The sequence below is a fragment of the Opisthorchis viverrini genome, assembly GCF_000715545.1.
Source record: "Opisthorchis viverrini unplaced genomic scaffold scaffold232, whole genome shotgun sequence".
NCBI lineage: Eukaryota > Metazoa > Platyhelminthes > Trematoda > Opisthorchiida > Opisthorchiidae > Opisthorchis > Opisthorchis viverrini.
The window spans coordinates 278,290-303,315 of NW_008752096.1; the positions used below are offsets into that span (position 1 = coordinate 278,290).

At 44.7% G+C, this 25,026-nt stretch overlaps 1 protein-coding gene across 1 annotated transcript in view; it reads right to left on the reverse strand.

Moving 5' to 3' along the window:
• Positions 1-16,342: 16,342 nt before the first annotated feature.
• Positions 16,343-25,026, reverse strand: part of T265_11018 (hypothetical protein) — a gene marked incomplete at both ends in the record, with an annotated part of 64,852 nt that continues 56,168 nt past the window's right edge. The window contains one exon of the mRNA XM_009177555.1: positions 16,343-18,809. Within this exon, the coding sequence (XP_009175819.1) occupies positions 18,291-18,809 (519 nt within the window). The remainder of the gene's footprint in view (positions 18,810-25,026) is intronic.

Sequence of the window (25,026 nt, forward strand, 5' to 3'; positions counted from 1 at the left end):
CTGGATTTATGCACCAGCTTATCAGCTCCCGCCTGCAATGTGCAGCTAACTACCCCAACTCCCCAACTCATCGGTGAACGAAACTGCGGTAGCAGCAACCACTGTACGATGAGTACGCGGTTAGTACAACTGACAATGATGATGATAATGGTGAGTGAGTCATCCACAGGTGATCCTCAACCTCTCTAACCGCCTTTCAGTCTAATCATGGTCACTGTTCCTTATGGAGCCACCAGGCTCAAAAGACCTCTAAACTGTCAACAGTACTGATTTAATCCAACTTTTTGCTATTCTAACACAAAGTCGAACCCATTCTCGTCTCCAGTTGTGTGCTGCAACCGGTGGTGCAACTTCTATGTCTATTCTTCACTTCCTGCTTCGCCCACTATAGTATATCTAAAGGTACGGTAGATCGAGGCAGTCCTTTACGGAGACAAAAGAAGATTAGTTCAACTGTGTTTATAGAATCATCACAGGATATTGCACTAGAAACTTCGTCAGGAGAGAAAAGCTATACTGGTCATCCGACATTCTGACCAATCATGGCATTGCTTCATTTATTCGGTAGCCCGCAACTGACATCCGTCCAATCGGCGTGATGTTGGTTTATTGAGATTGGCTGCCCACCAGACAACCACATTGGCTGATATCCGTCCGGTACTTTACCCTCCCAAAAAAGGATCCCAGGTAGGTGAGAACATTGTATTTCGTTGAATTCTCCATCCGGAATCAAACGTTGGTCTCGTCCTTTTAAAGGTTTTTGAACGTGCATGCACTCAGTCGAGTGCGAAACGTTAGGCACCTAAGCTGTTCACCAGCGGTACTGATACGATGTGAATTTAATCGGTTTACGTGTGACGAAACCCGTGATTTCCTTCTCGTTTATAACTTCTTTATCATCGAAACTTAGGTGAGTCTCAGACTCGCGAATTCGAATCTCTGTCTCCTGTCATCGTTTAAGAAGGAAGGGTTTGGCAAACGGTCACTGGTTTTATAGCTGGACAGCATTCCAGTCTCGACACAAAAGCTCCGTCACACTAAGCAGGTCACCGGATTGGCAAAGTTATAGGGCAGACGGAGGTCCCTTCCGATTAGTGCACCTGATCAGTGTCGAGTGTCAGTTAGAGGACCCAGTCGTTTAATGTTGGTGACTAAATCCTGCGGTAGACCGGCTGATTGAAGCTTAATTCAGTTTGGTAGAGTTTAGGTCCTTGATCTTCCTTGATCTTCAAGGCGCTTCAGTTGGTTGCCGCTGGTAAATTTAGTTAACCTGTATGGGTTTGTGGGTGCTATGACAATTTGGTTAGGGGGATGGTGAGCTTACGAGAAATTTTAGTCCGCTTGGTCTATGCCTTTTTGCTCTAAGCTACTTCTATTGATGACTGCTCTTCGCAGGTAACTGCACCAGTGCTTGTCAGCTCGATGATTTTGAAAACTGTTGTGTCTGCGCTTTCCAGTTCACTGTCTTTTCTTCGATTCACGTTGAGATGCTTAGTGATTTCCACGGCCTCGGTCATCAGTATCGTAGTCCTCACTTCAAAATTCCAAAATTTACTGAACCTGTCTTGTGTTCCTGTCTGGTGCGTGTTGTTAGATTTATCCCCAACGCGATCTCTAGAAGTCACCGAGTGATGCTTAACGTTAAGGCCACTTGTGCGTTGTAGACCAATGAAAACCTTTAGTTAATGCCGTGTAGGATATCTCGCACGAAGTCTGGAAGACTCCTAGATCGCCCATTCAGAAATACTGACAAGACGTTTGATACAGAGTGGCCCATAGCTCTCGTATGAGCTTCGAACATGTTGCATAGTGGTTTTATTGACCCCAGGTGCCAGCCGATATCCGTTACCTAGACAATATGAACACCAACTTAATTATGGGTTTCTTGCATTTCATTCCATCCGTGATTTCTCGTGGAGTCACAGGCGACCACTGTTGTTGAAGTCAATGACCTATACATTTCCCTGCTCATCGGAACGGTATCGATTGACAGAGTGAATAAAACTCGACTCAGCGAATAGATGAAATGACCTCAAGCTTGGGAAACACGAGGAATTCGTCTGCGGTCAAAATCGATCGCATAGGTACCCGGTCACCTGAGCTTCTTGGACAACACTGTCTGAGCTGCGCATTAGACTTACACACGTTGTTTTTGCGAGTTCGGAACCAGAAGAGGCCACATGGCCTGAGGAGCAAATATAAAATATACTAACATAGTTGTTAAAATTGTAAGCCGGTTATCAAAACCCGGATAGTGCAACAGCCTGTGGCTGGCAGTTAGCATTAGCATCGGGATCGCTGAAAAAAGAAGCGAGAGTTACCTCCGCTGAACCGACAATTTCATAGCAACTTGGTGGTACCAACCACATGCTGAGATGAGGTCGAGACGGTTCATTAGCTAAAGAGCGAACTTACTGACCGGAAGATCCGTTGCTCAAACCCTACCCTGGTATCTCGACTGTTCCTCTCTAGGCTTGAACAACCTGGCAGTATCTCAATCTTCGTGCTTCTCTCAGGTGGTATGGCAACTAGGCACCGGAAGTGTTACAGATAGACGATCGACTTACATGCTCCGGTGAGCGGCAATCAATTGGGATGCACTCTTACACTTCCGCGCACCTTGAGTGGAATTACATGTCTAGGTGAGAATCAAACACATCAAAGACCTAGTTGGCAGGAGGGGTACATTAATTCACGTGTTGTATTGCATTGACTTGCACAAGCTACCATGACGTTTGTCACCTACGTGTAGAATGTCAAAAGAACATGCAGAGCTGGCGTAAACAATGTGGAAAGACTATTAAATGTAAGTTTTCTGCAAAAATCACATGGCACACTGAAATGTGACCTTGAGGGTGCGTGCTACTTTTGATTCAACACTTATTCACTCAACTCACTTGTTTTTTTCGAGACTGATATTTTGTCTGACGGGTTCCGGCTTGTGGTGTGTGACTTCAGCCACTGGATCGGAGAAACTAGGGAAATTTATCATCCCATTTTCACCACAGTACTTTTTACTACAGGTTGGAACAAAAATTATAAATTATATATTTTAACGCAAAAACGCTTTTTTGTCAGCTACCATCTTTAATTTAATTCATTCCAGCGGAAACGGGACTAGAACTAGTGTAGCACGGATAAAACAGCTAGTTAATCAAGTGCGTATTTGAATATTTCAAGAATCTTCGTTAGTTGGGTGAACTTGTTCATGATGGAAATAGACAGGATACTTGGAGCGAAATTAATGGAAATCCAGCGTATTCTATCTTACGAGTTCATCTAACGGGAGGGAAATAGTATGCTTATTTGCGCAATTTTGGCCAGTCTTTCCGTGTAACTGAATGTGAATACATAGATAATGCCAACACTACAAACAAACGCGAATGAATGATGTTAACCCCCTACCAATGTCAGTATTCCTGTGGTCCTGGAAATTTCCGTACAGGCTATAATTCCCCAGTATTTCAATCCAACTGGGCGAAAATGATAGGCACACCTAGTCTTATTGAAGACATTTATGCGAAACTTGATTGTAAGTTGATTTGCTTTGTTGATAGCGACTATTTCTAGACGGCGTTATCAGTACTTCAAAGTTCAAGGTTACCGCAATGTTTTTTACCAAGCATTTTCAACATAAACAGGCTAATTCTCGAAAGTTTTAAACTAACTTTTCTCTGTTTCAGATCCGATCTGATTGAATGTAGTTTTCCGATCCACGGAAACATGCTCAAGACATGGTTTCGCCAATGATCACATTTGCCCCGCAGGACTTTTACCGGATAAGTGTATGCGAAAATCGCTCGGACGCGGAACAGTGATCGACGAACCACACCCAAGTTTCGAACGTTAAAAAAGCGCACAATGTCTACACTACACTCACTCCACACAAGGTTTTAAACTCATCTGCCAGTGGAGTGCCGAATTTACATCCATTTCAGAATAGCATATTTGAAATGTAAACACTCGAATCACTCTTACGATAATTTGATGACGTATCGAACCAGTTGGCTTGTTTCATCATCTTTCGTGGAGCCATCTGTTCAGACAACCATTCACCTGTTGCACTGAGCACGTTGTTACGGTCGTGATCTGTGACAGTTGCCTGGCTTCTACTAACCCCTCCATCTACAGCTGTCATCACAAAAACCAAACACGTTCCTAGTGGGGTCATTTGGTCACTGCCCTTTTTCTGCCCCAAAAATAGAAGAAAACAGCGACGAAGTTTGAAAGTGCGATTTATCGGGGGTGCGCAACCAAAGCACTTAGTCCATTTGGATCAAACTTGAGAAACGACGTGTTGGAAGAAGTTCCGATCGAACATGTATATCTCATCTTCCAGTGAGAAGATTACCATAAAAGTAGTATAGAACCTACATCTGACTCGTAGTGCTAAAGGACTGTAACTTTCTGGTCCAAACTCAGTTCGGCACACGGCTAATGCCCATCACCGAAGGCTGACCAGGAAGCACATACAACCACTTTGTAAGCTTTGTTTACGCACCTATTCAGCAAAACTCGAATATGAAAATACAATTTTATTGTTTACGTTCATGGTTGTCCTTAAAGTACATATGACTGACTTATTAAGTCGATCTGATAGTGGAACTAACAAGGTCGATCGAATGCTATCAACAAGAAACGATGGTAACGACTATTCATGTTCTCTTTTATGAATAACACTACGCCATATCCTTTGATGCCTAGTCCCATCGCGCCAAACGATCAATCGCGTGAGTCAAACTGATCTCGGTGCAGCTGGGAAAGTGGAAACTTAACGGTATTTTCCCCAGAAAAGGAAGTTCACTGCTTCACCCGATGAAAATAAGACAATAGAAGCTGAAAGACCAGAAAACCTTTTGAAGTTTTTTTATCAGCGTGAAGTCACCAGTAGTGCATATCTAGTGGATCTTTGGTGGAATTCGAGCTTCGAACTCTTCGCACTGCTAGGAATTTAATAGTGATAATATCACTACTACTACCAATAATAATAACCTTTCAGATGCAACAACATTTCAGCGCCAAGCTGCCCCGCCCACCCGAAGGAAACACGAGGCTGAGATGCTGTCAGGTTGCCCAGACCAAGACAGGAACAATCACTATATCGGGGTTGAGTTTCGAACCGCGCACCTTTCAGTCACTATGTTCACGCCTTGTCAACTGAGCTATATCATCTTCGTACTAGCTAGAAGGTAAAGTAAGACCTATGAAAGGAAGGACAAATCTCGCATTTGAAGGAAAATTATGAAGTCACATGACATGAAGCTTAAAAACACTTCTGTTCGAAATTAGCACCAGCAGTCGCCCAGAAAGTCAAGGTAATCACCCAAAAAGTAAAAATGCCTTCACGTAGTGAAAGATTTATCACCCATAGCTTTCATCTATTGATATCAGTGGCGATTAGGTCCATTTGATCTATCAGCACACTGTAGCGGATTTTTTTGTGCTAACTCATAGAGCATATGATAAATAATCCAATTATATTATATATATGTGCTGCAAGTGAAGGGATCGGACAGCACGTGGAATATCATATATATATATATATATATCGACTGACAGGTGGAAATGGTCATTTGGAGACCAGTCATTTTTCNCATTTCCCAGAGGAAAATAGGGTTAAAATTCAACCGGACATTAAACGAAAGTTGTAAAATGAGGAATGAACTTTGAAATTAGGAAAACAACAGGGAAGTGGAACAGCGGGAAAGAATAACTATTTAGTTTTGAGTTCATATGCACTGGTTAGAGACTCATTAGGACTCCTCAGAGTCAGTAGCATATTGGCATTCTTCCGTATAATGTCAGCAAGTTGGCTACCTTGAGGTCCTACTTAGAGGGTATTTAATAAGGTTCATTCTGTTTCATATCAGCATCTTCGGACGATTGCCCGAAATCCGGAGACAACCCACCACCGTTTTTGTCCTGGTTGGGGCTCATCAAGCGGGCGTCCCTCATTAGGGGAATGTGTTATCAACTGGTTAGTACCAGGGACTCAACGGTAGAAATTTGACCAAGGTTTTGATCAAATCAAGGACTGATTTCCTCAAATTTCGGGAACTACTCTTGCTTAGACTCAGGAGACTGTGAATTGTTAGAAACGGTCCCACGCCTCTTATAAAGAAATGAGGAAAACTTCATAGGACGAAACATATCATATTCTAGAGAGAGTAGAACCTGGAATGTTACGGGGAAGTCTACTGAAGTTAGAAAGCGCATTATGGTGAACAGCGAGACTTATGACTAGTTTCGCAGGCAATCGATCTAAAACATAGAAGTAATTGTTCCTCATCATCATTATCATCATAAATACCGACAACATGGCATGGTGCTTTTCTGCCGTACAATGACAATGCATTTGAAAGACTGTGAGGAAAAGAATGGAAAAGGATAGTGAAGGGACTTATTACCAGCTTACTACAATCATTCTGAGAGGATTACAACTTCAGGCGGTCATTCAGACACTGGATTGAAAGTGACAACCCGGCATTTATTGACATCAATTAGCAACCACTTCTTACAGCGCCTACAACCGTGCACACGGAGGATAACGACGGTTCCATACTGGAAGGAGAATCTCACCGGTGGAACCAAGATGCCATACCAAAGGTTGACCGCGTTTCTGCGTACTCTGCTCTGAAATTGGCACGGAAAACAGCACTCGCTTAAGCTAATCATGGTTTGGCGTGCACAATGCGTGGTCTAACCAACGGAAATTCTGGTGTTGTATTCAGTTCTCGATTGAGTTTCTTGTCGCGCAACCGAATGCTCACTTTCCAATTGCCTCGTCATGGATTCTCCAGCATCAGCATCTGTCGAAAACCTCAAAAAGGTATCGAAGAGGCTCTGTCTCATAGCCAGACAACAAAATAACCCGTACTATAGCCTGATATGGACATCCCTTGAGATTACCACCATAGGTATCTCAACTTAGAAAACGCCATACAAATTGATTTGTCACATTACTGCCTAGGCTTATGCAACTTCTAAGACAGGTAAAACGCACCACTTCGAGTGCCTTTCTCTGAATTGCAAGTGAAGTGTGCAGTGACTGCATGTCCAGGAGCATGACCTCACACTTTGTGGGTGCAAAGTGCTTAACAGAGGACGCGATGGCTTTGGTCAGTTCATCAAAAACATCTGCACCTTCTTCTGCTCTTCGCAGACGAGAACGATGTCGTCTGCATATTTCAGACTGACAAGGCATTCGTCAGCAGCTATATTCATGGTATTGAAGGCCTTGTGGCACCACGTATGCCCTCTCACGCTCGGAAATTTGAAAATACATTCACAAGCTTCCGAGGTATTCCTTACTGGGCAAGCGTTTTGAGGAAAACGGACCGGTCATCCGAATTGAATGAGCCTTGGGCATCCAGGAATACTAAAATTGTGGGTAGTTCATACGTGTGGCATTGTTCTATCACCTGACAGAGTGTGAAAATCTGGTTAACGCAACCGATATCATACCGGCATCCTTCTTGCTGCCCCTGAGTCAGTTTTTCATGAGCCACCACGAGGGACGCAAGACATTTGACTCTGAGATTTTCATTATGACCGGATCAAGCTACCCCCTGTGATTACGGCACTCATTACGTACAGCCATAAGCTTCTGAGGTCATGTAGGGCTCCAGGTTCGCCATCTAGGGTTCTATTTCAGTTCCTGTATCCAAATAAATGATAACAAGCGGTCACGAGAGTTGCTGTCCAAGGTGCTTGGCCCTGTAGCTGAGGCCGTCTTTATTGAAGGAGATCGCGCCAGTATGATACTTGGTGCATTCGCTCACCGACGGTTTCCGGGGCCGATTGCACAGGTCAGCCTAAATAATCTGTGGTCACTCTTGGTTTTCTGGTCTTCCCATTTCCCTAGCATTCTGTGTCCATTAGGCTTCACAAATGGCACAGACGTTAAATTTAACTTGGCGTGTGGTATTTCGTCGGGGTGAATTTTGTTTGGGACCGGTGGGCACATTTATCCGAAATTCAAGTAGTGCTACTGTTCTGTCTGGTATCCAGTGCTTGAGCTGGCCTGGTAGCGCCACGTCGAAATCGAAAATTCCGGCAATGTAAAAACATGTGTCTATCTCATTCCAGTAGGAGTTCACATCCGACGATGGAGCAATTTGAAGAGTCCAGAAGACGATTATGATAAATTCGTCAAACTTCAGGATATGCTAGTCTCCCAGTTGCTAGGTTATTTTTTCACACTTTAAGCGGCCCTGAAAAGAGAAGGGAGCAGTGACTCCGGACGAGAGCGGCGTCACAGTTCACACAAAGACGGGAGCGTCGTCACAGTTCACACAAATGCACCAAAGCAAGCCGCGGTAAGTTATTACTCCATACCATCGGTAACCGATAGTGATATGGTATGTTTGGTTGTATGGCTGGAACGCTGTTGGATGACCTCATGTGGCCAGACAACCTCGGTTATTTCGAAGTTTAGTATTGCATAAAAACAGTCTGCGGTCAGCGTACAGCTGGGACAGTAGTTTGCAGTTGTCAATACTTACCGAGTCCAAACCGAGTCGACCGCCCAGTTGACTCTCGGATGTGTTAAGTATGCCAACTTTTGCATTCAGATCTCCGGAAGCCACAAAAATATCTGAGCTTCCAGCTCGCCGTAACGTGACATCCAAGGCGTCATAACAGTCGTCTTTGATAGTTTGAGACCAAAAATCAGGTGGGACGTAAGCATACAACGATCAGCTTCCCACTTGAGAGATTCCTTCACGGACGGACCGCACTGAGGGTCTATCACCGAGTATTTACTCAAGCAAGGACCCTTCAGTCTGGTGACTTGGGACGATGCTGGCCCCCTGCACAGCTACCTGAAGCAGGCACCTCTGGATCGCCGGTGTGCGGCCGGAACGAAGTAGAAAGTGATGGGGCACTTAACTCAGCGGCTGTGGTTACATCTTGAATTCTTGTTCTTGATATGCAGCACACATTAGTGTCAAACGAGTCCAGTGTGAGATCAAGAGCATGTTGTTGTCAAGATATTAAGGCATTTATTCCAGGCGACCAGAACTTCAATAGTTATGGGAACAGTGATGTCGCCTTCAGCCGAGAAAGCACAATTTATTTTTTCCCCTAAATTCCACACGCCATATGGCGCAGTTGTTGATATCGGTTGAAAAGCGTTTAAATCTTTCCAAAATTTGGATGGGACTCCAAATGTATCTGCCGTGCAAAGCACTCTCAAGAGTCAGGTATCTGTCTGTGGGCTAAACCAACCTCCTTGCAGCAAATGGGGTCAGGAAGGGTTCCACAAAAAATCCGAAAACCCGCTGACTGTCAAGTCAAGGGCTGGAGATGTGGTGCCTCAGATAAACTCACTTCTTCAGCCTGGACAACTGGAGATAAGTATATTTTTCCTTCGAAGCCCACACTATGCTTTATTTTTATTCCCTTTAAACCGTTTTCATCGAACTTATCATCGTCTTGTATTGGAAAGACACCTGCAAGACTGCATAAAGGAACATCTCCAAATAGCTCAGACAAACTTCTACTGGTATGGGTTGATCCTTCAGCCGAATCCTATGATGTCCTCGGAGTTCAGTGAAAGTGGACTCACGGTTGTAGTGAAAAGAAGGAAAATTGTTAAGGGACGAGGACCCTGGGCTCGCCTACCACAAAAAGCCCAGGCGCCCACACAAACAACACTCGATCAGACAAGAAGAACATCGGTTAACTTCCATAACGTCTAGTGTCCTCGGTCAAGCACAGGTAGGGTCACGTGGGCGGACAGCACCGACAGAGCTCAAACAATCATTTCACTCTTCATGACCTCCTGCCGTACCAAACTCTGTCCGCCACCTGGTGCCCGCCACTCCGGATTAGGCACGGAAAACAGCGCTCGTTTCGGTAGGCAGTAACCCCGTATGCATAAGACATGGCCCAGCCACATTAGCTACGAGTATTGAATGTATTCTTTAAGGTAAGAACCACCCGCTTCACCTAAATGCGTCTCCTGACCACCTCATATTGAATTCGTTGATTTCAGCCAATTTCTCCCGTAATTCTGCGACACCAGTGGTCAAAGACCTGAAAAGCTCTCAGATCCTCTGACCGAAGATGCCAAGTCTTACAGCCGCATAGTATTACAACTCACACTATGGTCTGATATACGCAATCAATACAAAAGTACATCCTGTAGTTTGATAAGTGGTCTAGTGGGCGCTCCAATGACGTTCTGACAAAGTCACCAAAGTTACACTGTCCCAATTGCCTGTCCTGCACGCCCAATGACAGTCGTCATAGGCAGGCCTTATTTGCCCTAATCAAAATTGGTTTGAAAGGAAGTATAGGGTGGACAGGCCAAGAAGGTACCAAAAAACTTACTGTTGTAGTAGTTATGTTGGTTTACACCACTTTCCAGTATGGAGAGATATAGACTTATTCAGGTGGTTGGAGCCCTTCACTGGTGTGGGTGAGTCACGTGATTCAGTGTCACTCCTTTACTCAACTACCTTCCCTCCACAAATTTGCCATCTTTCACCCGTTCTCGACACCTGACCACTCTACTTTCGTGGTGCCTCTTTCACTGTTGACCACTGACAGAAGCAACCAGAATAACCGTATTCACGCGCACTGTTCGTGGTTAGAATAGAAGCAACAGAGTAACAAAACTCCAATCTCGGTATGTCCACTGTACGATTCGTTTCCTTGATGGAATGGTCCAGAACATAGAACCGTATTAGTGTCCTTCTTTGAAAAACATTTTCCCACGCCATTAAGAAGGCATAAGACTGGTAGAAAAGTTTTAAGCCAGTCGCTTGGCCGTTATCGATTCACTGAGTGCATAGAGTATGAGTTGGCTGAAAGGGACACAACTACACAGTTTTGCGCACGGAAGGAACCGTCTGAATGTCATATTCAGTTTGCAGACACGATTCAGGAATTTTGTGCTGTTTTTTGGGGTTAGAAGCAGAACTCTGAGGAAATGTACGTAACTGGTTTGAATAACTGACGTTCAAAACACACTAGGAATTCGAACTAAAGCAAGTGCTACGGCTTATGTACGATGCCACATCTGGAAGAATGGACAGAAAGGCTCATTGATTTCGAAAGACACCTACCTAACTGCAATGGTCGTTACATTTCCATTTATTTCCTCACTGTAGGGTTTCAAAATGGTCTTTGGTTTCTCCGGTTGCTTTCATCATTTCAAATGTTGAAAATGGTACCCTTTACACAATTATCATGATCGTGTGTGGTATGTAAACTAGGAAACTCCACTCTTTTGCTACGCATGATCGTTTAATTTAATCAGCAGTCCATGGTCTCAATGAGTCAGCGACAGTCATGTGACTAATGCCTGCATGATCTTGTACGTGAGTAAACTGATTAGACGTAACAGGTGTTCTTATGTTCTCTTCACTCAAAGAGTGTGACCATAATTTGACACTGTATAATAAATAAGCAGTGAACTATGGAGAAAATTTGAGGAGTTTCCGTATGTTGTTGTCAGTAGTTTGTGAGTGGCTTGACATTCCACTGTTCTTCATCTTCTGCGCCGGTGTTAGTGGTAAGCACCGCTTCACTGGGCTGCAATGACACCCGATCTTTCAGCTATAGCACCGCTTAATTTATTAGCGCCAGCTAGCACTGAGAGATGTACAGACCCCAATCCTCGTTAGCCATCGTAGATTTCATTTGTCTAACAAGTAAAACATCTTGGTAGGACAACCGGATTGTTGTTGCATGGATTTCTCCAATAGGCATTGTTTTTTGGGAACGCTTTATTTGAATAGGTGAATTAAACTAAAAAGCTAGTCTTGAGTGGGTTACGGTTCGAAAGCAAACTGGTCGCGACTTCAAGTATAGCATTCGCACATTGAAGAGATGGTATAGCGAAAAAATCATTCAGTTGTAACATCCTCTGGTCCCAAGTTGCCACGCTACCCGAAGGAAGCATGAGGGCTGAAATACTGCCAGGTTACCCTAGCCGAGAAATCCAGATGGAGAGGTTGGGCTCGGACGTTACCCTAGACTGAAATCCAGATGGAGAGGTTGGGCTCGGACTACAAACCTTCCACTAAGTAGATTCACGCGTTAACCACTGAGCCATCTTGAGCTCGATGGTTTAGGATAACACCAAACTGTCTCATCGATGGAGATGTCTCCTCATGTGTGTGGGCTGTTAAAATTTGTATAGCCTCTGTGAATGTTCAGTATGCTTTGTTGAGGGTTCAGGTACCAGATATTTGATGTTTTGCACATCTTTGACTAAAGCACATAACACATTAACGACTGTCAGCTCCCATAACTTAGAAAATAGAGAACGAGGGCGGGGTTCTTGTATCGCAACTTAATCCACGCGAAACCGAAAAGGGAGACAATGTCATGGTCACGTATTTTAACATGGCAAAAAACAATGGCAGTTGCAGCCTTCATTTGCATCTGTCAAATTCGCCTTAATCCTATAAAGTAGTATTCAGCCATTTTACCGACTTACGTATAGTCTCTGCATTCGTACACATGTCATAACTTGAACTGTCCACAAGGGAGGCCACAATTATCAGTTATCTCCTGGGTGAGGGTTATCCCACACGAAGGAGTATTGTGCCACATCTGTCTGGTCCAACCATGTTCTAACAGACACTGATGAGCAGACGGTCTATCCGACCGAGACAGGACCTTAAGAATGACTGCATTGCTTTCATAAACCCAATAGGTTCGCGATCAGATTCTCAAACATCTACACTGTGTACAAAACCCACGTTTGTTTGCATTCTGTTAGTGTCCGGCATTCACACAAAGCTGACACTGTGAATCACAACTGGAAGTTCTGCGTTCTTTTTCGTGAGTTTTTCTGAACGGTGTTAGTGCTGAGCTCTTATTCAACCAGAGGGCGTTCTGACACTCGTAGAAGCATCTTCCTGATGGATGGGACGTCCGACTCTAGTTAGTTCGGTGCCTGGTTGCCATGGCACCTGAGGGAACCAATCCGTGATTTCAATGACTGAAGAACAAGTGTTGCCATATCCTAATTATGAGCTTATTACGCTACTGATCAGCCGCTCGTGAAGGCTGCGAGTCCAGGACTCTGGAGTTTCGTGAGATGCGCACTGTTCATGATTCCCAACGAGAATGAAACAGCTCTTAAGCGTAGCTTGGCTTCCCTAACAGGACAAAATCTCAACTGAAAACTGACGAAACGTGTGCTACGATTTCTCAGCTCAGTGTATGAACCAAACACCAACAGTGGAACTTTATAACGTGACTACCGTGACTGTGCATCCACCGGTGGTCAGAGTGGCTGAGGGTGTCCAGCGGACAAGGGCTTGGTGACTTGCTACCATGTCGTTGGTCGATTATTCTGAGGATGGGTGCTTCAAATTGAATTCTAGCATTACGATATGAATGGCAGGATAGCAATTCACCCCTCTAATTCCCTTCGAATTCACTTAATAAAAGTCTGTGATAGGTAACTGTCAAATGTTCGCCGGACCATTTAGTTCAGATTGCCACTGAAATTACACAAGAAACTTGTATGAACCCGGTGAATGTAGTATGGAGGCGGCGTGTTCACAACTGTATTTGAGTGGCCAGAATATAATCTGGTTCACTTTTAGCAACGTACTGTCGTCCTCACGAAATGCACTAACGAGTACTTACCTCCTGGCAGTTACCTGCCAGGTCAGCGCAATGAAGTGAGGGCACTAGTCACCCAATTAATCCTCGAAACAGGCTAGTTTGAATTACCGATGGCCCCGATATCAGGTCTTTGCAGTTGGTGGCATAATTCCACGACGAAGATTCTAGCGCGGTGTGACCACAAAAGAGCAGAATGAAGGGGTGGTCCAAGGGAGAATGGAAATAGTCCCTTTCAGGGACATAAAAAGGTAGCGTGACTAACGCAGGTTAGCCTTGAGATAACTAGTGTAGGATATAATGGACACCACAGGTCACCTGTGACCACCAGCACGACACATTTCCGTAAACTTCGCGGGCCAGCCTTGCATCTTCTCGCGCATTCTGCTGAATCACGGTGGTGGTTAATAGCAAGATGATCTACATCAGGGATAAGTCACATTCATGAGCAGCATGCTATAGTTAGGGAATGAGGTAACACAATCGCTTTAGTCATGGAGATTGATTGGTCTTATCCGCGCATTTTGACCAACCGCTCTAGAATAAGCGTAAACATAAAAATTGTGCAAGTACAATGCAGGCGCGTGACCGATTTTCCTGGGTGCACAGACAAGGCTTAAGCTGAGTGCAGTAAAACTAGTCGATTAAACGGATATGTACATATCAATCTGACCGTGCTTTGGATCGATGCGTAGCTTCAGTAAACTAGGTCAAACAACACTGTGTTGGGATAGATGGTTGCAGACAAACGTGCTCCCGTGCCGTCAGTTGCGAAGCCCGCACACACGCCGATCACACCAGTGCGTCTGTTAGGAGACAGGTCATAGCAACCGTAGCGCACATGACCACGTGACCACCACTATTGTGATCCATGGGGAGAATGCAATGTGGAATGCAGGTTATAGAACTATCCAGACGACTTTCCACAACTTTCAAGATGACTAGAAATATTCAGCTAGGCCAAGCTACACGCCTATACCGAAATTCCATACGCGGAAGAGGAGCACGCCTGGTCTCATTAAACCATGTAAAAGCAAGGTGTTGGGTAGCCATATTGGAAAATTCGCCTAGTATCCCCATAAGAAGCACTGAAAACAAGCTAGTTGGTGAAGCTATATTACTGCAAATTAACTTAGATAAGGCCAATCTGACAATCGCAATAAAGATGCACAGCATATCAGGATCTATCTAGGTAAAGAAAGGGATCATACAGATCGTCTACCTGACCAAGGAAAACCTAGTTAGTGGNCACAGCATATAGGATCTATCTAGCTAAAGAAAGGGATCATACAGATCGTCTACCTGACCAAGGAAAACCTAGTTAGTGGGTGCACTCAATCACCATCATTCATGATGGTGACTGAACGGTTTTCAACCCAATCTACACTGCCTCCGACGGTCCACCTACCCAGTAGCTCAGACAAACTGTCTTCTGATGCATATACTAATAAAATAGTCGTTTCAGCTGTGGCACCCTTTCAGCGCTCAGTTGCCATGTCACCCGGAGGAAGCACAAGGACCAAGACACTGCCTGGTTTCCCGAGCCTAGACGGGAGCAGTTGCCATGTCGAAGTTGGATTCAAACCATGAACCTTCGTGCTTTAACCGCCGGACTATCTTGAACTATCTTGGTTTTTGTACTACGTACCCAGTGATTGGCACGGCAGTGACCTTAGTGAAATCGCCAACTTCCTTTGTGTTGTGTTTGTTACCGACTAACGCCACACTAAATTCGTGTGCCTGCTTTCTGAGCGTTTTCTTGTCCATTTGGCAGGAAAATTGGGACACATGGGTTTTTAATCCCACAAACGACGGAGGACAGTGATCATAATCGCACAACGGGGTGCGCGAACGTGCTCACAGGTGAGCGTGCAGATAAATCCGTCAACCTTTACTGTTCCATTCATTTGATGCACATAGGCGCTGTGTATTGGTGAATAGACCTAGACCAGCCCATTCATTTGATGCACATAGGTGGTTGGTGCTGTGTATTGGTGAATAGACCTAGACCAGATTTTGTGATGCGTGGCCGTGAACGGTTGACTTGACAGTGAATGGATTCAAACCACGGACTCTTCTGAGAGTCCATACCACCATCTCATGAAGCCTACATCCAGCCCGCTCGGTAATCACTGGTGAGATTAGAGACATTCTCACCGCTGTTTTGCTTCGAACCACAAGGCAGAAGTGTTCACCCATGTCACTGGTATTATGCAATCAGTTTTAACATTGATTGTCTAAGCTGGTTTCAGGAGAGCGGTTTTGGGAGCTTACCATACGTTGCTCCACCTGGGAAACAAACTACCCTTCCACTCTGGTGATCTTGGAGATGAGGGAACTCGGTATGAGGGTGATAGTTGGCTAAAGGCTACGAAGATGCTGCGAGAAACACAAAGTGGGCAGGCGGTAAGTTAGAACAGCAAAGCGATTGAAATGAATCCAGAAGAAGAATTACCCAAGCTAAAGGGGACGGATGAAAAAATCGTTCAGATGTAACACCCTTTCAATGCCTAGCTGCCATTTCACCCGGGAGAAGCACGAGGTCTGGGATACTGCTCAAGCTTAGGCAGAGGACGTCGAGAGGCAAAGGTCGGGTTAGAACCAACATCTTCCGGTCAGCAAATTCGCGCTCTAACCACTGAGTCATCTCGGGGCAGATGAACGTCAGTTTCCTCCATCTGGTTGTCAACGCCCTAGCACAGGAGAGCATATACCATTGGCGCAAATACAAAAGTCAAATCAATTAGAGAACGTTTTATCCAGATCGCGGTCTGTTATCTATGTAACAAGCAATAAACAGGCATACTAAGAAGTTGTGTTGATGAAAGAACAGGCCTAACGGGTTGTGGAAAAACGTTTAGCAAAATGCAGCCATAGAGAGAGAGATGGGATAGATAGAAGGACAGTGACCGAAACTGTCCCCATCATTCAACAAGTGAACAGACAAATCCAGCAAGCTTTAGTTACCTAAACTGGGAACTCCGTCGGACTGTGCAACGAGCACAGTATGGTGGCTTCAAGGATACCACCTCCAATCGGTGAGCTATATTGAATTAGGAGTGGGTGGTTGGGAGGAACGAGCCGCACTGAAAAGAATAAATATTTAAATGACCAGACTGAGTTGTTACAAGCTTTCCCGTGTGTGCAGAAAAACGTAGTCATGAATCGAATGCACATACGCAAAAAGACAACATGACCACGTGGATCGTTGCACACACACACACACACATACACAGAAGAAACATAGCACAAACCTCAACCGGAAGAGTCACAAATCGGAACGGTAAACAAGAACACAGAGCCATCGTCCAACATACGGAGCGATGTGCCCGATGGCAATATGTATGGGTGGATGAAGAGTGAAACAAAACAAAGGCAACACTGCAACAAAATGTCATTGAACAAGTTCAAACACGATGCGCCAGCAACCCAACAGGTAAACGGTCAACCTTGGGAAGGGGATGGGAAGGAGCCGTCTGGAAACCAACGAGTCTGTCAGGCATTTGAACAACAACAATGAAGATATCCATCCCAAGCAAAAACATAGTAAACATAAACTGGTGAAAATATGAAACACAAAGTACCACAAGAAGTGTAGAAAGGACGGGGAAATGAATGGGTGCCGCAGTGGATATCCATATAAGTTCCCACAAAATAGCGCCGGCACAGATGAGGCGAGCCCGGTATTATCGTTCGAACATGGATCAGACCAAAGCTGGTGTTGTTCGATGCAGGTTCCTACGCTTTTCTCGCCTTCTGTTTTTTGGAGCATATGAAAGACAGAATACGGAAAAATGGGACGTAGTGGTAGCAGTTGTGGTGGTAAAGAGCCACACAAGGAGCCAATCAAGAAATAAATTATGGGCGCAACGTACAAGCAAAATCAGAGGGCTAGGTTATTTTAGCGTGAGGCAAAGGCTGTGGACGGGAGTGAGAATGGAGTAGAGAGAGAGACAGGGCTACAGACAAGAGCAACAATGGTCACTAGCACACAAACGTACCGGTTACGCAAGTATGGTTGCGTATGAGAACGACCAATCAGTTAGAGTGATGACAATCCGAGAAACGGTAGCGTTTGAAAATAAGGAAGAAAGAGCATTACTATCACAGGAATGTGCACAATGAGGGTGCGGCAAGGTGGTGAGTCTGTTGTAGTGGACAATGTGAAAGTAGCAGTGATGATAGGACGTGTTAGAAATCACCAGGAAAAATAGAGAAGGCATGACAGATGACCTTCACAGTTCAAGGTGGAGAGTTGATAGGAGCATGAGGCCACCAGTTTGCAGAAGTTTCAGTGAACTAAGGGGATTGCTAATATAGATATAGCGCTGTTACCTATCTTTCACAAGAAATGGGACGTCCTGGAGGGGAAGAGGCAAAACAGACAACTCTGTGTGTGGGTAGAAACGGAAAGACGATCGTAGCCTCCACGATAACCTATACATGGTGATGCCGTTTGATGGATAGGGACAATCATAAACAGTATCTTCTTTCCCTTCAGAAGAGATCACATTCGCGACAATCGTAGAGTGTGGAGGCATATGTAACCAGCTGTGTGTGGATGCATAGACAAGTGTTCGTGATAGTTAGGACGCGATAATGTTCAAACTAGGCCATAAAGAAAATCATGAAAAAAGAAAACTAATTTGATTTGATAAACTGTGTGGATGGAACACCATTGTGGGTGGAGCTGAGGAACCTCACTCGGGTCGACTGTCACTGTGATTAGCCACGAGATCTAAGCTCGGTAAAGTCAACGGGCGGACCAGTGTATTATTCACCATACTTGTGTTTGAAGACCCCACCGATGTGTTGCCCGTGTGCAAGGTAAACACGCCAGAATTACCATTATTAAGAGTGGCTACTGTGGCAAAACTGGCTGAAGGGACAGACTGGTTGGGCAGCAGGCCCGTGGAACTGGCTTGACTAAAGTTAGAGCCATGACCATAGTCGGTATTCGGATTGACGGCAAAGACAGTGACCGTCGCAGGATAGTCAGCAGTTTCGTTGGGTTCCTTTAACTGTGTACCGCTGCTATTATCACCAGGTCCAGCACCGTTAGAGTCCTCGGGGTTTGGATGCAACGGAGCACGTGGTTGCCGATTTTTCAAGTGAGCGGCAGCTGCTGCTGCACCCAAATGTAACGATGCTGATAACAGTTGGTTCTCTTGTTGCAATTCTCTGTTTCGCTGCCTGAGTAACCCGTTCTCCACTCGCGTCTAAAGGATAAACGAAAAATGAGGATAGTCCTTACGATGGTTCGGTGAAATCAGCACTTAGTTTCACGTTGATTATAAAAATAGGCATATCATGTGAGTACAAAAAGCTAACGAATCGTGACTTCTTTCTTGTGGCGTAACGCGGTCCGCAAGTTACGAAACAAGAAACCCTAACGAATGGAGCAAATAATCAGCGATGGGTGGTGTGCTCCCAAAAACTGATTTTCGAATAAATGGTTTCACACAAGTGAAAAAAATCGACTTAATACCTCCAAGAACGCCCGGGATAATTGGCAGTGCAATATAGCAACCTACTGGTTGGCAATTCCGAAAAAAACATCACCCGCCCAAGGTTAGAAGAGGGGAGTAGCGATTTCACAAAGGACAGAATATTCCGGATATTCAACGGTGGTGCATGCTGACTGCATTAGTCATCCGAAAAAATTGCTTAACCTCAGGTTTCTCCTCTCTGGCCTTCTTAACTTTCCCTTTCAGAGTCTTGGTTTTACACAGCTTTTTCCAATTCTGATGTGACAGGTATGGTGTACCACGCCGCTCCAAAAAAACACTGAGGTCCTTTTTTCGACACCTTAAGAACTTTTCTATAAATTTTTGGTGTTCCAGGGCAGCTGTTATCCCTATCATTGCTGAAGACAACCAAAACATTGGTACCACACTGCCGTACAACTATGTCAATGGAGGGAAGAAATGGGAGAAGGAGAGAGACCTAGAGCTAGCCTACAACAAACATCCAAGGTGCCCATACCAACACTCTATCAGGCAGTGTGGATAGAAACTAACAGCAATAGCGGACATCGGTTAGCCACTAACGTTCATCGTCTCCAAGTCATCAGTAAAAAAAGATCACATCGGCTGAAAAGTTGCATAAAAGGTTAGCGGATCATCAAGTTCACAGAAAGTACCGCATGCACACGCGGTACTGTCGACGAACTATGAATTACTTGCTACACTTCAGTGTGTCATAACAATGACTACATATCTGGTAGGTCACATCTGCTCTAATTACTTCGCTTATGGAGACAAGCGAACTACATTGCAATGCTTGTGGATATGTGTCAGCTAAGATGCTCGTTGTTTATTGCCGACGAAATGCTGCAACACAACTGAATAAACGCCACCACGTGATATGCACCATTAATGAAATCACCACGTGGTGTCAGCGGAATCAAACAACCTGAATGGAACAAGGTAGCATGCTGAAGACAGGGCTTTATACATGCTAAAGGCTAAACTAGAAATTTAAGGGGCTCCTGCGGAAAACAAACTCTTGCAAGTTTTTGAGATGGAAGATCGAAGAGCAGATACAAAATGTGTCGCCGTTGCTGGACCATACCTTACAACAATGGGGCAGTTCGTGCAAAACGGTAGCCCATACAGCATTAACAGAGTTCTTCCTATCAAACCACGTAATGCTTACAAGTTCATTACCTTCCAGCTGGAACCTGGATGCTTTACAAGCAAATAGTAACCCACGTCGACATATCCCATAACGTCCCTTAGATCCTAAGAGAACCTGACACAGCTCCAACTGCATATACTACGTGCATTCCTACAGAAACTCTGATTTCTGAGCCCTCGGGCCAGACAAACACGCGCCGCGAAGTCAACCATAGCTCAGGAAGGATCCTCCGAAAAAACCTGACGTCTCATCCCTTAGTGTTTAAAGATCATATGCAGCTAGAACATGGTTTACCGCTAAAGCACTGGGGTGGACGTTCTATCTGGGTCAGTTCAGGTCAGCGAATAGAAACAAAAGCATCATTTAATTTGTCTATTTCTGCGGCGCACGGATTCCAGTATCACAGCCACTACTACTCTTATTCATGCCTTAGACCTAGACCCACTGGTTTCCGCCTATTGGATAGTAAGGCTATGATCGTTTACATTTAGGGGTCGTCATCATTATCGACAACACATCAGTGTGTGTAGAGGTCACTCACTAGATCACGCGTCACAAACACTCAAACCACGCGACAATTCCCGTCCCACTTGCAACCTTAGCGGACAACATGTACAGTGAAACTTCTCATCCATTTTTGTTTACGCGGCTACCACTTGCGTCACGCGCCGGCTTATGGACTTCATTCAACACATCGGGTCAAGTTGTATTCATGTTCGTGCAATTATCAACAACTGTCCTCAAACTATAAGTGACTTTTTAGCTTATTCCACTTTTCGAACTGTATCTATTTTTATCAAGTGTACCTAGCTATTGTATTCATCACATTCTAGTAAGACAGACATTTGTTACTGCTGGTTACTTCCTGATAATTAATTACGTCACAACTAGAACACTAACATGTGCAACATCGATGCTTCCTTGCCGTATGGTTTAGGAAGAACTTTAAACCTGTAAATTTCGAGGCTGAACTACGCAGGTCCACAGCAAACTCAAATGAGCGTATTTCGCCAAGTTTTTCTCATACGCTCACATTCACGGGTTCCCCATAAGGATAGACCATTTGTGGTCGATCCATTTAAAAAGGGACGACTGTAGCGTAAGATTGGCTGTTTTACTCCGGGAAAGAGCTCTCTATTTTAGAGTTAATGGCCTGCACCAATGAGGGCGAACTCGTGTTGAGTGGGTCCCGGAAATCCGGGGATGAACAATTTTCACCCCAGTATCAAACAGGACGAGTAAATGTCGGTGAAACACTGAGGTCATTGTCTCCAATGTATGGCTATTCACTCTTTATCCCCTTTTCAGCAGTGAACCCGGAGCAATTGGGTTGGATCACTGTGTAGCGAGTCGGCTGCGGATCGGATATAGGTTGATCGGCCAGAATAACAGACGGTCAGTCATGCACTTTGGGGAATTTCCTGACCTGCTGATCCCATGGTGGTTGCCACAAGCTGCTGTTCCTTTGGATATGCTCAGATGGGCGATAGAGTGTTCAAGGTAGATTACAGGTGTGTTGTGGCCACAACATTCGCTCTAACTTCATGTTACAAGACCGTAACGTCTGCAACCAATCTATTTTAGTACGTAGCTGACGCCCGGAAAACCGGAATGAGCTGACATTAGTAAGAAGGGAGGAAAGCTATACAACAGATGTATTCGTAATACTTGCTGTCTGAAGAATTATAAGCGGATGAAGTTTGTCGTGATTATGTTCGCAATTTGTCGAACGAAATTAAATAATCCGGTTACTGCAACCTTACACTGTACCGATGAGTCAATGTTGGGCACTTTCGATTGAATACGAAGTGTAATGGACATCTACAGTGTCGATCAGCTTTTGTTCACGAGTTCAATTCCGACCAGCGGTCACGTTCACCTTCTGGCCCCACAATGTCAATGGAGACAGACCTGGACTGTTTTTAACAACATACAAAAGTTATTTTTGTTCCAGAATCACTGTATTTAGACAGTCGGAACTGTAAGTACACCCAAGTTCTAGACAGTTAGGGAGCCTATGGCGGATATTCTGGTTAGTAAGTTGCAATGCAATTAATTGTGCTATTACTACAAATGTAGATCCGTTTAAGACACCGAGTCAAGCATACTGGCCCAAGTGGTTAGAGCGCGAATTTACTGGCCGGAAGGTCCGTGTTTCGAACCCGACCTCTGCCTCTCGACTTCCCCTGTCTAGGCTTGGGCAACCTGGCAGTATCCCAGCCCTCGTTCAACCTTCGGGTGGCATGGCAGTTAGGCACCGAAAAGGTGCTACAGCGGAACGATTTTTTTACACGCGATAGATGCATCGACGACACGTCAAATGAATCGACTTCACAAAGACCTATTAACCGAACTATGGACAGCGGGTAGGAAATCCAGAGGAGTCGAGGTGCGACACCCACAGCTACGAAACCCCGCGCGTGTCGCGGCTGTTCTGACCGGCAATCGGATACAACGATCTTTCTCAAGAGGGGCCACTCTACTAACTGTACGTACAATAACGGCAGCAAATCGTCCTTGACCATCCCTCCGCCTTGGAAGATCATTGTAGTCATTCGTAGTTCAAATAATCAAAAACCAACCGACAAATGTTTTTTCCGCCTGCCTATCTCACTGAATGAATGACAGTCTACACAAATCTGTTCAGGCCACAATGAATACAACAGAGTAAGTCAACTGACGTGTTAAAACATAGGGATGTGTACTGATTTATGAATCGTGTGGATGCACATAAACGCGTGATAGATTAGTTGTCACCATTCAATAAGGATAGGTAATCGTTACCAAGTACCATAACGGCTTTTAACCAAACCAACTTCACATATAAACATGCGTTAACCAAAGTACCGTTTTCAAACAGGCATGAACAGTCACCCAATCAACTGGTCTGAGGTACACAACCAGATGTGCGTTCCACTAGACTAAATATTTAGAGAGGCTCCATCCTGAGAGGGCAAAGGTTAGGATAGTACGTGCGAAGAGTGGCGTACAGCATCAGCGACAGCTGAGCATAAAACGTCATTGCATGGGTAGGATTGAAAAGTTAATCACTGGTGTGACTACCAAAACGTGACTAGCTGAATGTCCCCTGGATAATTGGGAGCGAAGATGAGACGCCATTTGAAAGTTTGCTCGTGGTTGGCTCCAATGAGCACGAAACCTAAAATGTACATTTGTTCTGAAGTCCCGCAGTGACTATCACAAAGTTTTTGTGCGAGGACCGAACGGCCGCACGGGTAGACAGGGGCCAATATGGCGGATTAATCCGAACACCGGCAAACTGATTCTCGTTTGTCTGTTATACTCAAGCACAACTGCGATTATGCACATAAAGATAATAATTGTTCAGCTGTAATACCCTTTCGGTGCCTAGCGGCCATGCTACCTGAAAAAAGCACGAGAGCTGGGATGCTGCCAGGTTGCCCAAGCCTAGACAGAGCAAGTCGAGAGGCAGAGGTTGGGTTCGAACCACGGACCTTCCGGTCAGTAAATTCGCGCTCTGACCACTGAGCCATTTCGCCCCCATGCACATGTCGGTAACGAATAAAAGAAGGCTATGGGGATCCGTGTTTTATTCACTACTAATACTAATCAGTAACACGAGGGAAATGCGTGGGGTGTATGTCGTTTACACAGGCGGGTTGGTGTGACCACTAGCCGACCCGAACTAACATTACCAGCCAGTCATCGCTTCTTTTACGCGTCCACTAATTTAGTAAAATTGTCTACGAAATTTCCTTCTGCAACTTATGCTGTTAAATAAATCGTTATCAATAAGGCCAAACTCGCTCCCTGTTGAGAGATAAACTACTACAACAGTGAAAGTGCTTAAGAAAATTGCTCAATGCTTACGCGATAATAACATCGTCGGTATCATGGACAGCAACACTCCTGAATAACCGTGTTACAGTCCCGAAAAAGCGATAAGAATTCATCACAGAGAAAAGGAACAAAGTGGCTAAACAACTGGTCAGAGAAGCAAAATAAGATAGACAATAGAGAAATGATGTTCAGCAGTAGGTAATTATTCCTCGCAATATTTTTACGTAAGCTCAACGGAGAGCGCGGAGGTCCCATCCTGAAGCATCAATAGGGCTCATCGTTAGTAGCTGGGTCCGAAAAACAACTTTTGAATAAAAGGGCCACCAGAAATGAGCAGCTGGAACAAACTAGCTTGTTGGACACGAGCCAATCTTTAACTATCTACCGCGTGACCGAAATCCCGTCTTATAATCGCAGTGTTTGTCGGTCCGGTGTCCTGATCATCAAATACATGAAGTGAGGCTCAGATCCGTGAGGTCAGGTCTTAATACCTGGTACGCAGTATTACTAATAAAATGAATAATTTCCGGTCGGAGCATCTACGATATAGCAGTTGCGTATCCCCAGAAAAGCCTATAGTGAGCATTCCTTGCCAAATTCCAATAGAAGTTCCTATATCTGAAGGAACGATTTCACTCTTCGAGAGAATTCACCTCTCAAAAAGGCCACAAAGCTGACTACGAGAGAAAACTATGTGTTCAATAGCTCATACAGCAACTGTGAATAATCTAATGCTTGAAATTCGTTGAACCTGGTTACCCTCTCTGGACAATGTCTCAAAGTAAAACCTAGAACGGTAGTTTTCCTACCCGATTAATTTTCAACTTTTCAAAGGAATTTCTCTATCCCAATACATTTCTGGCATCATGTGGCAGTTACTTACCTTGGTGGGTCCACCCGCCAGTTACTTTCGGACGCTGATAGAGGTAGTACATAAGTCAGTGGATGCCTCTCAAGTCCACGAGGGTCTCGATG